The sequence below is a fragment of the Mytilus galloprovincialis genome, chromosome 1, assembly GCF_965363235.1.
Source record: "Mytilus galloprovincialis chromosome 1, xbMytGall1.hap1.1, whole genome shotgun sequence".
Classification (NCBI taxonomy): domain Eukaryota; kingdom Metazoa; phylum Mollusca; class Bivalvia; order Mytilida; family Mytilidae; genus Mytilus; species Mytilus galloprovincialis.
In genome coordinates this window covers 106,391,505-106,409,744 of record NC_134838.1, presented here as the reverse complement: position 1 = coordinate 106,409,744, position 18,240 = coordinate 106,391,505, and the positions used below count along the sequence as shown (strand labels likewise).

The window sequence follows — 18,240 nt, the reverse complement described above, 5'->3', positions numbered from 1 at the left end:
GTTTAAATGATAGTTCAAAGGTTCACACACTTGTTGGTTTTTAGTATTCTCGTGTCCTGTGCGGGAGTTTGGTTTCTATCTCAGACATTGTCGAGCCAAATGAGACGGTGTTTTGGAGTAAGCGCGAAGACTGTTCGATCCACAGACAGAATAGCCAGTTTGTCCTCGTAGAGTGACATCTATTACTGCCAACTTTGTAAGCTATACATGAACGTGTTTATCTAGTCCAAATCAGTGACCATGATTCTATAGCATTAGTACGTAATTGTTCCGAATATGTATTTGATATGCCCCTGGACGTTTAATCTATCAGGCGATCGGTCAAGCTGTAGTATAGCCAATTTAAGTTTGTTCTGGACAGTGTAATAGTTGTCGTATAAATCAGAAATAATCTATTTTCATTTTGATCGTAGAGATGGACTACTAAGTAATTTAATAAAATGGAAAGATAATTATGGAACGTTTTTCTTTTCAGAGTAAGAGGTCTGACAAAAGCTGGTATATACTGTCTGCAGGACTTATAATTTCAGTGACTGTAATTTTTATTTTGGACCTACAGTTTTTTGCATCTACAAACTTTATACGCAATACATTAAACGGGAAAATGTTAGAAGTTTTATCTGCAGCTGACAATTTTACCAACAGATTCATTGATACAATGAAACATAAATTGATAATAATTGATTCTGATATACCTGATAGTGCTTCAGAACAACACGTGACCGATCGTTTCAGCAACCATGGTAACTGTACATGGCCTCCACTTAATTTACGTAAGTAAACAGAAATTAGTTATGCTTATGATGATTAATGAAGTGAATTCCGTTGTTGAGCCAAATATGCTTTAAGAGTATACTTCAACTTTATGTCAACTACAAATAATTACTTAGCATCCATGTTTCTTTTTAATACGTTATTTTTATTGGCTAACAGTATTCTCTAGTCATTATAAATTACCTTCATTTCAAATTGAAATGTAACACTTCCACAAAAAAAAAATAATTTATAAATAACAAGACTTTTTTTTTTTATATTCATGATCCTAGCCAAAATATATAATTATAAGTATTGAATGCTTCTTTTAGTAGTTTTATAGGTTGTAAAATCGTTGACCGTGTGCACATTTTTACAATGGAGCGCTTCTGCATTCAACTGTCTGTGGTGTATGAAATAATTGTAATGTAAGTGTTCATGTCTGTCTAGAATGTATCATCTGACCTTGACCTTATTCCATGGTTCCTTTCAATCATTTGTCAATGTTAAGAGTCTTAAATGTTTTGTGCATTGGTATGCTTTTAAAATACTAACATTAAAAGGTCAGCTATGGTTGGTGTATACAATAATTATAAGGTGTACATATCTGTCTGACAGGATTTATCTGACCTTGACCTCATTTGCATGGATCCTTAACAATGTTGTGTTTATGTGAAAACTAGCTCTCATTTTAAAGACGTTCATTGTCAAATCAATGGTGTGTAAAACAGGCGAGACATTTCAACGTGTTCACGTGTCTGTGTAAAGCTAAGGAATATGGCATATATTTGTTAACATAAACAAGAGGTATTACTTACTTACTTATCCTCTTTGCTCCGATCTGAGCATAAGGTCAACACAAGTCCTCGCCACTCTGTTATGTTCTTTGCCATTGTTTCTGCCTCTCCCCATGTCATCTTTAGGTCTTTTAATTCATTCTCTATTGTCCTCCGCCATGTTGTTTTGGGACGTCCTCTTGGTCTCTTTCCCTGTGGTGTCCATCTAAGGGCTGTTTTTGTTATGCTTGAGTTTTCCTTTCTCAAAACATGTCCAAGCCACCGGAAGCGCTTCTGTGTTATCTCGTCGATTATACATGACGACTCTGTCATTTTTAGTAGGTTGGTGTTCGAGAGGGTATTAGGCCAAAATATTCTGCAGATTTGTCGGAGGCAGCTGTGGTGAAATGAAGAAAGTGCCCTCATATCTGCTTTCGTAACTCTCCAACAAGAGGTATAGTCTTCAACAATAAACAAATGTCTAAACAATATGTCGTTTGACCTTACACTGTGATATACTTGTTTGTTTTGTACTTCTTCTCAAAATATAATTGAGAAGTGCTTTTTACTTTACAGAAGGACGCACCCCTCTGAATAGAACAGACATTCCTATAGAAAAACTTGATAAAAAATATACATTCATGGCAGACGGACATTATAAACCTAAAAACTGTACAGCGTATCAAAAAATTGCTATTGTTGTTCCATATCGAGACAGACAACTACAGCTTCGTATATTTTTGAATAATGTTATTCCTCGCATACACAGACAGCAATTAGAATTCGGAATCTACATAGTAGAACAGGTAAATATATTCTTATATTTCGTTACTATTTTCGTCCACAACAGGTCTTATATTATGGTAGTCATCTTTTCAGCTTTCACATCAAAGCTTCCTGATATAATATAGTATGAAATTCAAAACAGTGTAGCTGTGGCCATTGATTGACACATTAAAATCATTCATTGACTGGGACAATTTAGGTGAACGTTTGTATGTAACGACCAATGCTGACTATGTACTTTTTAAAGACACTTAAACTATGGGGTCACCAAAGGTTCTCAACACCTAAATAAAGTAATTCGAAAAATTAATCAGAAATAACACGATATTTTGATTTATATCAATTATATAAATCAAAACACAAAGGTTATTCCTGATTAATTTTTCGAATTATTTTATAATTAAAGGCGTTAAGAAACCTTTGTTGACCCCACAGTTTAAATGTCTATCGTAGGTACGTCATGAACAGTGGTTGTTACAGACAAACGTTCACGTAAATTGTCCCAGTCAATGAATGATTTTGATGGGTCAATCAATGGCCACAGCTACACTGTTTTGAATTTCATACTAAAAGGTTTTATGTGATTATTCTATACAGTGTGACGCGTTTTCACATTATATAAAAGGTTTTATGTGATTATTCTATACAGTGTGACGCGTTTTCACATTCATTACTAAAAAACTTCCTGTTTACCGGATACTTATACATATTCATTTACACATTGAAGTATCCGTCGCATTCTTCTCATGGACTACAGTCCTTAGATTTTGAAGAAATTTAGGTTCAAGATTTTATTGAGCATTTTATACCATGTGATGTATTTCCAGATTCATCACTCAACAATTTACTGTTTACCGGGAACTTAAAGATAAAGATGTTCGTTCCTCTTGTTTTTGATTTTTTTGTCAGATGTTAGAAGTCGTTTGATTTTATTAATGTAGTGCCATTACACGCAGGATTTTGCCCGCTAAACCCTATTTGGATTTTCATAATTTTATTACATATAGTTTAAAAAGCCATAATTGAAAATCTTATAAAACCCGTGTTATTGTTTCGTTGTTTTTGAAAGATAAAGATGCCAATGGTAAATGCATGAAGAATCTAGAGAGAGTTATTTCCGGCGGGCCAAATTTGCAATTGCTTATATCTTGACAACAAGCACTCGGATCGTTCAAGTGTATCTGTTTTTTTTTTTATTTATTGATATTCTATCAATTTATAACAGTCTTTTAAAAAGCTTGTTATCTTGAATCAGTAGCAATCATCCTTAAATAATACTAGAACACACCCGCGAAATCGCGGGGAAATAGAGCGTATGTAAACTGTAAAATTAATTATAACGGCAGAATTCCAGGAGAGGTATCAAAAGTCAAAGGTACTTGGGGACTGGGCACATTTGTTTTGCCCTCCCCCTTTTATCCAAATACCGATTTTTATTCTTTCTGTTTTTCTGTATACTATGAACATACATGTATATATATATATACACTATAATTACTATATAAAACGGTCACTGATATATTAAAAGTCACCCCAGCAAACTATTGGAATTTATAGTTAATTATAGCAAATTTATGCAATTTATTCATAGTATATATGTATGTAGTATACAGAAATATTTCAGTGACCGCTGTTGATAGAAAATTCTATTGGAATTGATAATATATATTAATAGCAAATACAATTTATCTATAGTATATGTATGATCATAGTATACAGAAAAAACGCAAAAAATAATTGCTCTGTCCCAAGTACTTATGCAAATTATGTTTAATTTCAAAACAGGCCTAAAGGGCAGTCTTATATTTCTCAAAAAGTCATTTTTTTTGTTTTCTATTTATTGCAATATGACCATACGTTTAGTCTGTTATGAACATACATTACTATAAATAAAGTGTGTTTGCTTTTTACTATCAATTATCAGTTACCTAATCAATACACGGCGGTCATTGATATTATATAGACCCCTCTATTTAGTATACTTAGTGACCCGATGAATTTTTGTAAAAGATTTTATGACTGAAGAATTTCAGAAAAGGTATCAAAAGTTATAGGTACTTTGGGAAATGACAATTGTTTTTCTAGCCCGGCTCCTATTTTTTTTTCCTCCAAAACTCCTATATTTTTTTTCTATTGATTTTAATAATGTTAGCATTTATCTGTATATTATGAACATACATTAATGTAAATAAAGTGTATTCATCGGCGGATCCAAAAGGGGGGGTCCGGGGGTTGGAACCCCCTTTTTTTCACCGATCAATGCATTTCAATGGGGGCATATAGATGGACCCCCCACCCTTTAACCTGTATTGGGATCCCCTCTTTTTAAAATGGCTCGATCCGCCCCCGATCCACGGCGGTCATTGACATATTATATAGACCCTCCCTATATAATAAACTCAGTGACCGCCGTGGATAGTAAACTTGAAAATGATAGCAGATAGCAAATACACGTTATTCATTGTCTTTGGTATGTACAGTCTTTGGTATGTACAAAGTACAGAAAACCCGCAAACTTAAAATTTCGTCCAATGACGGAAAAATATGCGGACGCAGTTTTTTTCGTTTTTCTCCCAAAATAACCCAAACTGAATAATCATAAGAATGGATGACAAATGCGACAATACATGGTACCTATAGGACACAGAGGCATGATGATTAATTTATTGTGGAAGGAAGAGAAGCGACACCCAAAATGAGGTCTTCTCGTTTAATAGTATAGATAATTCTTGAAAAAACAGTTATCTGGTTCAGTGGTACGTACCTCGTAGTGTTATAAACTAAAAAGTATTAAAAAAAGGTTTCGAATTATTTGTTCTATTATAAAATACCATTTTATTTTAAATTTTAGACAGCTGGTTCGTTATTCAACAGAGGTATGTTGTCAAATATAGGATTCGTACAAGCAATGAAAGACATGGCCTATGACTGTGTGGTAATTCACGACCTAGATATCCTCCCAGAAGATGATCGTAATTTTTATATATGTGGAGATAATCCAATACATATGGCAACAAAAGTGGAAAAATTTAAATACAGGTACTAGTATGTGTTTGTTTGAAATTTGTGTGGCAATAATAGATTTATCTCGTGCAAATTCAAAAGTATAAAACTCGATTAGCTCTAAGCAACACTCTGAGAGGTTTATACATCAATAAAAGATACAATATAATTTGATCAGATTATAAAACTGACAAAATGAATTATAGAAAAAAAAAAGACAGTTGCTCTGTATGCATTGTCTCAAGTGTTTCTATTATGGAGACATTACTCAGTCAAATATTTTAAAAATCAACAAATCTAGGTTATAAAATTTGGAAATGGGGAATGTGTCAAAGAGACATAAATATGTCTGCCTGTTAACTTGACATTAGTATAGAAATAAAAAGTAAGGTACTATATTAATAAAGAAAAATAACAGGTGAAGTCTATTCAATGGTTGGGATCCCGATAACATGTTTAACCCCGCCACATTATTTATGTATGTGCCTGTCCCAAGTCAGGAGCAGGTAATTCAGTGGTTGTCGTTTGTTTATGTGTTACATATTTGTTTTTCGTTCATTTTTTTTTACATAAATAAGGCCGTTCGTTTCCTCGTTTAATTGTTTTACATTGTCTTATCGGGGCCTTTTATAACTGACTATGCGGTATGGGCTTTGCTCATTGTTGAAGGCCGTACGGTGACCTATATTTGTTAATGTCTGTGTCATTTTGGTCTTTTGTGGATAGTTGTTTCATTGGCAATCATACCACATCTTCTTTTTTATATCTTCGTTTTTATGTAGTAACATTCCAAACATCTGAAGTATGGAGACCCATTGGTGGCCTTCGGTTTTTGGCCTAATCTTTGGTCGTGCTGGTGTCTCTTTGACATATTCCCTATTTCCTTACTCAATTGTATTCATTTGTGTTCCACACAACAGCTGTGAAAGACCACGTTGAACCAATCGCTACACAATTAAAATCGATTAAATTAACATTCATAATTAAACGAACGAATAGTCCAAATTCTATAGCATCTGATTAATGATAAGCCGTAAGCATTCTATGGAAGCTGATTAATTAATCACGGTACAATCGTGATAGTCCTTGTTGTCAACGACAATTTACTTTAACATTCTATGTAAATCTTCTTAGTTTAAATTGACTTTAATAATCATAATAACATTTAACTGAATACTTTGGAGGTTATTTTGGCGGACGCATATTTAAATTATTTATCTGTCGACTGAGGTTTAACAATAGAAAAACAACTATTTTGATTTTCATTCATTGATGGAATAAGGGCGATACATTGGGTTTAGTATTATATATTGCATTAAATTATAGTCTGACATTGTAATATTTCACTTCAGAGTCCCATACCATTCATTTGCTGGAGGAATTTCTACATTTTCTAGAAAGCAGTACGAGGATATAAATGGTTTTCCAAACCAGTTTTTCGGTTGGGGTGGTGAAGACGACGAATTGTTTGCAAGGTGAGCTTACAGTTATAATATGGACGGATCACAAGGCACTAACTGTGTTAGTTATCCAACGGAATAAAAAATATTGTTGGACGAATTCATGCTAAAATTGCTATATTTTTTCCAATCAAAGATGTGTGTACAACTCCCCCCCCCTCAAAAAAAAAAAAATGCTCAACTGTATATTCTTTTAGACCTTTATATGTTATAAGGTTAAACAGGAACACATTATAAAGATATATGGAAATATAAACTTATCTTGAGGACAACAAAATACGGAATTCTAAATAAAGCTAAATATTTATTGTTTTCCTCAGTACACGTTCTAACAGACAGGTTTTATTATAATGTTTTTTTTTCGGACAAATACATAACTTGAAATGCATAATTCTAAATGTAATATTTGGGTGTTTTTTTTCCAGAATAAAACGTAGCAATTACAAAATGACAAGACCATTCGATGCCCACGGCCATTGTGGAAGTGTTCAACACTCTGGACAAAGAACTGGAAATGACAGGTAACTATTTATATATACATCTCTTATCTGATCGAATTCAGACTTGGCTCTACTTTTGGACTTTGTCGGTTTTATTAGCCCCACAGACGCATGTGGTCAAGGATCCCTCAATGTTTGCTACTCTTTTTCTTTTTAAATTTTTGCCAGATATTCGGAATCCTATAGTTTTATCCATGCATTTGTTAATTTTTTCATAATTTCAAAAACGTGTCAATAATAAATTTCTGAAAAATCTAAGAGGGAATCATTTTCCACCAAAATTTCAATTGCTTATATCTTGAAAAAAAAGCACACGGACCCTTGATTGTTTATTTCCTTTTTCGTTTCTTTATTTATACACTATCAATTTATTAAAGTCTTTTAAAAAGCTTGTTATTTTGAAGCAGAGTAGTGAACATCCTTTATAATTTTCCGTAAATTTCTCCATACATTTTTATTGTTTTCTTAATGCGTTTTTACTTTTATTTATACTATTTTTTCAATCATAGTACTTAGTTTAAAGTGATGTCTCTCCTCTTTATTTACTCAAGACAAGAAAGATATGATTTTCTAAAAGTTCATTTCTGATGACAGAAGAAGTTGGCGAATGGAAATGGCGAAATCATGCGCCGTATACCCATGGACTGTTTATACTAGTTAGTATAGAAAGTCCCTGGTATACCCTTTCGATTTCATGCAATCATTGAACTCCGATTTTTTGCAAAGAATAACTCTTTAAAAAATTGGCCCATATCATACCAGCCGTGATGCTAAGATTTCACAGAAGCATGTGTTTTAATCCCGGCAAGGGATCCACAAATATAAAGAAAACGACATAAACAAACTAAATAGAACGAAATTCATAACAGTGTGGACGACAGTAAAACGTTTATTAGTAATTGTACTGAAAAGTTTACCTTTAACTTGTTTGTCGTGGGCGATGATTTTATGCTCACTCAGTCTGTCTGAGGCCTTCAAGTGGGGATTTAAATAATCATTTGTTACAAATTCTGATACATAAAATGAAACTTTCTTTTCACAAATCATTTAAGGAATTTATTTTAAATAATTGTTATACCATCACTTACAACAGTTTCACTTTTCAGAATATTAATGTCCAGAGCTGATATCAATAAATAATAATAAAAAAAAAGTTTATTCATGGTAAAAAAAACCAAAAAAACTTTTAAGTTAATAGGGACCCGCGTTATTTCAGAAAATATCTTATTGATTAAGAGAACAAAAACTTCTACGTTGTGATCATTTAAGAGTGGCCTTGTATTTATTCAATGCTAACCATGTGGGCTTTTTTTTATATATATACCATAAATCGATTCGTTCATTCAGATATTTGTCAGTTTGCCTTGGCTCTTCAAGTCCAACACACAACTTCTCACGAAATTGGTATTTTTCTTACAAAAATTACATCCATGTGATGTATTCTTTTCATGGAGAATGAATGTTGCACCTTATTTTATTTGTTATCGTGTTTTTTTGTGTGTATCATTGACGTATAAGACAACCTGAATCTTCTTTATTCAAATTTAAAACATACGAGATGGCAATTATGACACAAAATAACTAAATTAAACTTACAGCAGAAGAAAGATAATGAACATCGCTTTTATAGTCTTCTAAATATCGAAGACGCGTGGTCTTTTTAAAAATGATGTAAATTTATAAAGGAAACAACAAACAAAATAGTTCGAATATTTATATTGGAAAAAGTAACGGTGTGAAAATCATAACAATTATTTTATTTCAATGAAAATCAAACTGTTGAATTTTTCCCGCTGCGAGCAAATTTTTAATTTTGGTCGCATTTTGAAAATCAATAAATCTTGTATTCTTGTTGGAAGCTGCACTGTGTAGTTTATACCCGTTTTTTTTCAATGCATGGGTAGGCATTATATTCGTGATTATTTTTGCCCGAGCGATATCGAAAAACTATTATAAAAAGTGTCCTAGTTCAGTGAAAATGTACGTCATACTTATTTCCTAAACAAATAAATAAACAAACATTAATTAACATACAACACTACCAAAGGCCAGAGACTCCTTACTTGTATGATTTTGTAAAAAAATGCATCTTTTTAAAACAGTCGAAAACAAAATTGTCTGTCCAATGGAAAAGTCGAAGCCCAAAAAAGATGAACAGTGCATTATAGAAACATAGAAGCTGGTTGCAAAAGTTGACAAGATCTATTTTATAACTTGAGTATGGCCTAATACTATTAACCTGAAATAAATATATTTATAGCAATTCCCTTGATACGAAAGATCTACATGTTGCCTTGGGCTTTTTTTTTTTTTTTTTTTTGCTCTTTGGTTGGGTTTTTGTCTCAATGACAATTCAATTTTCATTCTTATCATAGATATAACTGCATGTTAAAATAAGAATATGAAGTGTGATAGACAATCAGACACATTCTTTCCAGGGACCAACAGGCGTTATCAAGCTATAGGTCCCCGTATGGCCTTCGACCATTAGCAAAATACACACTTAATAGAATGAAAGCTCCAAGAGGTCTTGGGATGAAAAAAACAAACATAAAAGATGAGCGAGAAAAAAAATAGGGATACTGCATGGAAATTGGAAAATGGTCCGCAACATCAATTTAGTCAACTCACTTAGTTGAAATTAAAGACCTGGCGAATTTTAGCCTTTTGCAATGGATGTGATGTATGTTTAAAAAAAATCATGATTTGTTTGGACATTTTTATAAATCAAGTCTTGTTTTTAAATTATTTGCAAGTAAGTTTTAAGTCATGAACAAATAATCACTCACAGAAAGACGTCAAATCCATCAACAAAAGAAAAAAATTAATAGACGACCGACAACGCACAGAATATCATGTATGTGTTCCGGACCAAATGAGTATTTGGACCATACGCATATATCATGACCATAAGGGTATACTAATATGGTCCAACCATACACGTATGGTCCAAATACTCATAAGGTCCGGAACATATTTTATTTGCGATCACAAATGCACGAAAACGTCCATTTCTATGTAAATTGGGTCGATTTTTTTTATATAGAAAAGATGAATGCGTTTCTGACTGTTGCCAAGTGTTTTTCACAAGTATAGTAGCAGTATAGCAGAACGGTTTAAGTTTCCTATATACACCAAATGATACATTTTGCCAATACAATAACGTAAATGCATGCAAATTTCACAAGGTTTAATCCAAATAGCTTTCTTACTATCCAATAACTTTCAAGTACGAAAAAGACAGGGCAGAAGTATATTTTGTCTTTATGTTTCGTATTTGCACAACTTTTGAAAGTGGATTATGCATTCGTTCTAAAATAAAATTAGACCAGATAAAAGTTAAAATATAACATAACTCGACAATCGAAATTGTTAAATCCGAAAAAGATAATCAATCAATACATGCATTCAGTAAGTCATTCTTTTTTCTGAAAGAACATGGCTTTGCGATATCTTATTATGAAAATTGATTGTCGAAACATAACAAAAACACAAGTAAAGGACGTTTAATTAATCAATATAAATCAAAACACAAATTCCTGAAGTTAGTATTTCGAATTATTTTATATAGGCGTTGAGAACCTTTGGTGACCCCACGGTTTAAATGTTTATATTAAGGACGTCGTGAGCAATGGGCGTTATAGACGATCGTTCACCTAATCTGTCCCAGTCAATGGGATATTAAAGTGTGGCAATCAATGTCCATAGCCACACTGTTATGAATTCGATACTACCATCTTTATATTGTTCTTTTACAGTATTTTGTTTCTATCATTATTTCTGTTTGGCCATTGTGTTGTTTTTTTTATTGTAATTGTGAATGTTGTAGAATGTGAAACCTAGGGACGTCACGATAATACGACGTTGGACAAGCGTTTTACGATCTGACAAAAATAGAATGTGTGAAGTATCGGATACTTTATATCAGTATAAAACAGATGCATTATTGTCTAAAGTTTCCGTCTTACATGATATACAGGGCCGTAACTAGCCTCTTTTAGCAGTGAGGCAAAACATGTTCGCCGAACATAGCGAGGCGAAAAATATTTGTCGAGGAGTCTGGGGGCCGCTCAAGGCCACAGAAGCTATGAGAAAAATAACGCAAAATCGTGCATTCTTTCCTGGACTCTTTCTTACATTGAAAAGCAACTAATTTTGAGCTATTTTTTTCGACAATATGCTGGTCTCAAATCAATATTCTTTGTAATTATAGACTTTTAGGTTTTAGGGGAAACATTAAAAGATCGATATGTAGGAGAAGGCAAAAATTGTAATTTTCATAATCATTAATACCGGATCTATCTGTCTGTTCTTGTCTTGTATTATGCTTAAACTTTGGTGATTTTTTTATGACTAGATTTAAATATAGTGGCAGTGCAGTATTAAATTTCAAGAAAGGTATACTGCTTAAGTCGACACTAGGGACCATCTTGACCTTGTTTTACGGTATTAATTTTTTTTTTGTTCAAGACCCTCCAGCAACTAGAAAGGTGAAGAACAGGAATAAAAACTTTGACCATTGATCATTTGTATTTTTTCTATGCATTGACTTTGTGTGCGATTAGGCCCCGTGCACGTTTACTCCATATTCCTTTATTTTCTATTAAAGTGTCTGAACACGACTAAATGCAAGTTTAACCCTTCAATGTCAAAGGTCATATGGCAATACATTGTTGTTTTTTTTTCAAATTATTTGATACCGGGAAATTGGCGACCTCACTTTAATTTTAACCATGTCAGCTACAAAAAACGAGTTTTGTATTCTTTGATATCAAGTTCAATTCTCCATGCAGAATTTTTTTTCAGTAGCATTGTATGTTCTTAAAATATTTTCTCGCCAGATGTCTGTCGTCGATGGACATGCAACATTGCAAAACCACACGTTTACAAATGAAAATCAGCAGTCAGACTATAGTCATAAAGTAGGACAATAAATGAACAAAAGATAAACCCGGGACACGGAAGTACAAAACATAGACATCAACTCTGAAAACTAAAGGTCAAATAGAAACATTGATCACAAAAAGTGGCATGCAGGGGCGACACCAGAGATTGAAGAGAACTTGCTTCTTGCAAGACACTTTCCGTGAAAATAATTTTATATGAAGACAATCTTTTATTTCATTTTTTTGTTTTTTAGGGGGGAAATTGCTAACATGAGGCATTTGCCTCATTTGCCTCAATGTAGTTACGGCCCTGATATATTCTTTTTCTAGGACCCGAGTCATTTTCATTTCCAACGACTTCTTAAAACAACTGACTTTATTCTATATTTGGTATTCAGATTATAGACAGCAGTTACTTTACCGATGTTCTTTTCGGATATAGAAGACTTGTGGTTTGCTCATTGTCCACTATGTCTGTTTTTTTTCCTGTTCTGATAAATTACCTATGTTATTGTATATCTTTTTAAAACAGTATGAGATGCATTTAAAACAATGATTCTTTAAGGTGAGCTCTATCAAACATCCATGTTACAAAAGTAACCATTGTTTGGGTAATCTGGTCCTACAAACCAAGTCCTTTATCTTTTTCTTAGTATCCTTTTTTTCGAATCACTGCGTGCGGCATTGTCTCAAATCAAAATGCAATAGGTGAATAAAAAACCCACAAAGAACTCAAGATTGAGTGATTCAAACATCTATAGAATGATATCTAGTATATTATTTTATTATACACCGAAAGAGGAATTAAACGCAACAAGATGGTACATGTTGAAAAGGAAATATTAATTTTGATGATTTTATTGTAGAATGAAAATGTTACAAATTTCTCGAAAGATTTGGAAGCAGGATGGCCTCACTGATCTAGAATATAATCTCGTAGAAAAGAGAAGAAAGCAATTATATGTTTGGGTTTATGCGGATATTAATATGGCGAAAGTGAGAGAGGTATGTTGATAAAAGCTTTCTATTAATATAAAAAACTACTGTTATAAATGTTTATAATTTTTGGCATTCTTTATTCTTCATATTTCGCATTGGTTTTTATCATTTTCACAGATTATTAAACCCTGCACCTTCAGTTATCATGGTTTATTTATTATTAATGTTCGTGTAGACGAAATTGCCATTCCAAATTTAACATTTGCGCTATAATACTATAGAAATAACATAAAGGCGAGACATTACTCGATGTCAACAGTTTATGAAATTTATGTTGAGTGTCTAGGGACAAGAGAATCCTTCAAGTCTTCGTAACTGTTCTAAAAAAAATTTCGACTCAATTTAGTCTTGAATTAAAGGAGCTCAGAATAAAATGTGACTTAAATACAACATTCATAAAGTCAGTTTTTGTTATATGCTGCTGAAATGGTACGAATCCAAAGTTTGAAGACACCGTCGTGAGTGTAACTGTTGCTATGAAACATTTGTGTTATTCAAAGCTCTTTTTGGGGGTTTTGGCATTGAAACGTGGGAACAATACAGAAATACTAAGGATTTTCTATCCAAGGAATATATTACCTCACTTGTATTTGGGAAAATCTTTCGGAATTCGGGTTCTTCAATGCTCTTCAACTTCGTATTTCATTTTGCCATTTTAACTTATTTGATTTTAGCGTTACGTTACTGTTAATCTTTTATAGACAAATCTCGCGTCTCGTGTATGGCATCCACAATTCTAATCCTGGTATATATGTCATATATGACGAGTTTATGCTTATGACATTAAATAGTCTGTTATTTTCTTACTAAAATGGTGTTTTACTAAAATGGTGTTTGTTTTTTTTTTTCAGAAACTTAAAAAACTGAACAGTCCTTCAAGAAAATAAAGAAACAGATAGAGTGAGAGAAACAGTAAACATATTAAGACTTTTTGAGTAATACGAAAAGATGTGTTTGCAATGATCTCAACTACAAATTAAAGTGCCAAATTCTATCAAATGTTGATGCACAAATATGTTCGAGAACTGATCTATCGGTGATTTCATATTCATTTAAAAATATATACAGTACTTGTAGTGTCATCAAATAACAATTACATTCAGAAGATAACTACACTGTATGTTAAGCCCCAATGACATCAATTGTTGATTTGATGGTCACAAATTCAATTTACTGAATGAGTATTTGCGACCATCAAATCACCAAATGATGACGTCGGAGATAAAAATACAATATTGTGATCTCCATTCTAATACAACTGACAGAAAACATCGTCAAACCATACATTAAAATCTGTCATGCTTCATCTGCGCTTGCGCGAACATTTTCCTAACATCAATTGTGAATTGATGCCAAGAAAATCAATGAGGTTATACAATCAAAATGACCGTTACAAACGATGTTGCATTAAAATTATATATAGCTTCTATGAAGTTTATAAAGTGTTTTCAAAATATTCAAAACACTAAATTTGGTAGAAAAGAAATAGAATAAAAACATATACCAGGTAATGAATGTATCTTTAAGTTAAAAGGTAACCATGATTATAATAAAACACATTATGAAATCTGGGACTATAGTACCAGATGAAATGTATTAGAATAAATATTAAACAAACGAATCTCAACAAAGATAAAAAAGAACATTATCATTCCGTCATAAAGTTTTTTTTTTATTTACTCTTCATTCATTACATTATCTAGTCTAAACTTTAACTACGCATGCATTGCTGATACATAAAACGAGTCCATGTATTGTTTATTGTTTGCATGAATTGTTTATACATTATAAGGAGTCCATTGTTTACTTGAATTGATGATGCATTTTAACATCATTTAGGAGATAACTGTATTGTATTTTTCAATTGGTGATTTCAGTATACCGGCGACGCGATAAATGAACATCGGAGCTTAGAATATAACATTGTTACCTCCATTAAAATGAAAATGACAGAAAACAACTTGAAATCATAATTTAAGTTAACCTGTCATGAACATAAATTGCTAATGCCAAATTTTAATTTTTTCCGAACTTTTGAATGAAACAAAACTTTTATAAAGATGATTTGGAAATCAAATTCAGTATACAATATAAAAAGTAAAAATATATAAGCTGTCCTGACTAACAATTTTTAAATATTCTGAATGTTCAGATAATATTAAACATTTTGTTAAATTAAATGATGATAAAAATCAAAGAAAAGTATTTTTGTTATATTTTTATGAAACAAAACTTATGTGTTTTTTTTTTAAATTCTTATGTTTATAGTTTAAAGAAACCTTTTGTAATTTTTCTACTTTTGTGTGATATCACTATGGTGAACAGAGGTAAGATAGGAATTACTTGACCTCGACCTCATTTCATGGATCAGTGATAAAGGTTAAAGTTACACGATTATGCCCGTTTCTCAGATGCGACAACAAATGGGAGTTTTTAACGTCCTTGACTGGCTATACAGTCCTTGCACGGTCGGTTGTCAGATGCGATAAAAAGTAAGTCAAATATATGTAGTATTTAGAATCATTGTAAAGTGTGCATTTCAGTCTGGCAGGTTTCATCTGACCTTGACTTCATTTTAATGGTTCATGTGTTAAAGTTTTGTGTTCTTGTCCGTTTTACAAATACTGTTTGCAATAGGTTAACTTTATTTTGTGCATGAAATGACCGTAAGGTGAAGAAGTATGTCTGATTATTTGGTCCTCCTCTCAAATACTATATGTCAATGCTAAGTTTTATTGATTTGGTCTGTTTCTCATACTATAAACAATAGGTTAACTATATTTGGTGCATGGAATGCTGTGTGATTTTTATGGGGGGAGGCTAGGGTGAAAAGTTTTATCCTGCATTTTTTTTAAGTTGTAATCTTTGTCCTGCCTTTAAATATTTTTCACTCTATTCGGTCCTGCATTTCATTTTAGTTTATCTTGACTTTTTTAACTCAAAACTCCTGTCCTGCTTATTTTTTTTCAAATTTCATCCTAGACCCTCCCCCTAAAAATCAAATGGTAGCTTACTAAGATGTACATAATTGTCTACCATGTAACCTTTGCCTGATTTCATCGTTCATTGGGCAACTGTTTTTGATGTATTGATTGACATGTCTGATAAGGTTTAGTTGACCTTGATTCCTTAATCATGGATCATTGATTATGATAAGTGTATGTGAGACTTTATCTTAAAGACTTTCAACACTTAATCAATCCTGCACAGTTAAGAAAGCGAGGCATTGCAGCGTGTGCACTCATTTTGCTTTAACTTTTTTTTAAAGGAATAAGAACTTAAAGTGTTTCAACCTATACCTGCTGTGATAATTCAATATGAGAAATTCTAACCATGTCGGGTGCATTTTCTATAAAGGTGTTTAATGAATGACACGGATGCTTGTTATGCAGCATATATTTATTTTAATGTTGTATTATATGTTTTATTTTTAATATAAAATGTTGATGTAATAAATGAGATTATTCATTAAACATAGAATCTAAATGTCTGTCAATCTCGACCAAGAACTGAATAATATCCCAGAACTGTCTTTAAGTTACATGGTATACCAAACAGGTGTTGTGTCAATAACTCGGTCAATAACAATTATTTTACAATTCTGTTTTGTTGTATTATGAACGTCTATTGGTTATTTCGATAACATTTAAAAAAAAAACTTCTGGTTTGTTTTATTATAAACGTCTATTGGTTGTTTCGATATATCGACAAGTATTTTAAAATTCTGGTTTGTTTTATTATGAACGTCTATTGGTTGTTTCGATATATCGACAATTATTTTAAAATTCTGGTTTGTTGTATTATGAACGTCTATTGGTTATTTCGATACAATTGTTTTAAAAATCTGGTTTGTTGTATTATGAACGTCTATTGGTTGTTTCAATAACAATTATTTTAAAATTCTGGTTTGTTTTATTATGAACGTCTATTGGTTGTTTCGATAACAATTATTTTAAAAATCTGGTTTGTTTTATTATGAACGTCTATTGGTTGTTTCGATAAATCGACAAGTATTTTAAAATTCTGATTTGTTTTATTATGAACGTCTATTGGTTGTTGCGATATATCGACAATTATTTTAAAATTCTGGTTTGTTGTATTATGAACGTCTATTGGTTATTTCGATAACAATTATTTTAAAATCTGGTTTGTTGTATAATGAACGTCTATTGGTTGATTCGATAACAATTATTTTAAGATTCTGGTTTGTTGTATTATGAACGTCTATTCAGGAGATAACTGTATTGTATTTTAAGCTCCCACGGCATCAAATGGGGATTTGATGGTCGCAAATTAATTTTAGTTTTATATGAAGGTATATCATCTGGATGGTCATGTTCCATGGCAACTTTGCCGCGGACCTTCCTTTCTCGTTGTCAATAGTTGTGTTCTTGTGTGAAATGTCGTTTACAAGAACTGTTGCCGGCTTGTTGATGTTTCTATTGATTGGTTCTGATAATGAATATCCTATCTTTGACCGAACAGCGGTGGGTCCTTTTCCTCTGATAACTTTGTCCATAATGTCGCCTATGAGTAAGAAGATTTCAAAACGTTCTGTACTTTGCACAGAATCTGCAAGTTTAAGTCCTTTCAAATGGGACAAGCTCCTTGTAGTCTGGGAAATATTTTTCTTAATTGGGACGGATATTTCCGGAACAAGGTGTGTGTTAATATGCACCTTTTCTCCTGTGTCGGTCTGTAGTGGTTTTGTTTCAGTGTCTAAGTTAAGAACTTTCTGAGATAAATCTCCGAACGCAGACAGTTGAATACTGACTTTTTCTGTTGGTTTAATTTCTAGTGCATCAGCCAATTTCTGAGTTATGAAAAAACGCTGTGCTCCCTCGTCAAACAATATGTTACATTCTACTTTTTGGTTGCTATATATAACTGGTGCAGTTGCTGTTTTCAGGAGAATGTTGTGACTATGTTGTGATGAATACATTAATCTAAACTAGTTTGATGTTTCAATTTCGTTTATCGGTGACTGTTGTGTTGTAGGCCCAGGTTTCGTACCTGGAATGACCTCTTTATCTTTACATATGCTAGTATGATTCATTCCGTTACACTTTTTGCATCG

The 18,240-nt window shown here is 32.4% G+C and overlaps 1 protein-coding gene across 5 annotated transcripts in view; it reads left to right on the top strand.

The window, feature by feature from the left end:
* LOC143049326 (beta-1,4-galactosyltransferase 4-like) overlaps positions 1–16,649 on the top strand; it is a 262,011-nt gene extending 245,362 nt beyond the window's left edge. For all 5 annotated transcript variants that reach the window (XM_076223008.1, XM_076223001.1, XM_076223020.1 and 2 more), the window contains exons 3-9: positions 476–773; positions 2,106–2,335; positions 5,167–5,354; positions 6,671–6,793; positions 7,204–7,299; positions 13,031–13,169; positions 14,015–16,649. In XM_076223008.1, coding sequence (XP_076079123.1) covers positions 476–773; positions 2,106–2,335; positions 5,167–5,354; positions 6,671–6,793; positions 7,204–7,299; positions 13,031–13,169; positions 14,015–14,050 — 1,110 coding nt within the window. In that variant the 3' untranslated portion in view covers positions 14,051–16,649. The remainder of the gene's footprint in view (positions 1–475; positions 774–2,105; positions 2,336–5,166; positions 5,355–6,670; positions 6,794–7,203; positions 7,300–13,030; positions 13,170–14,014) is intronic.
* Positions 16,650–18,240: the final 1,591 nt, after the last annotated feature.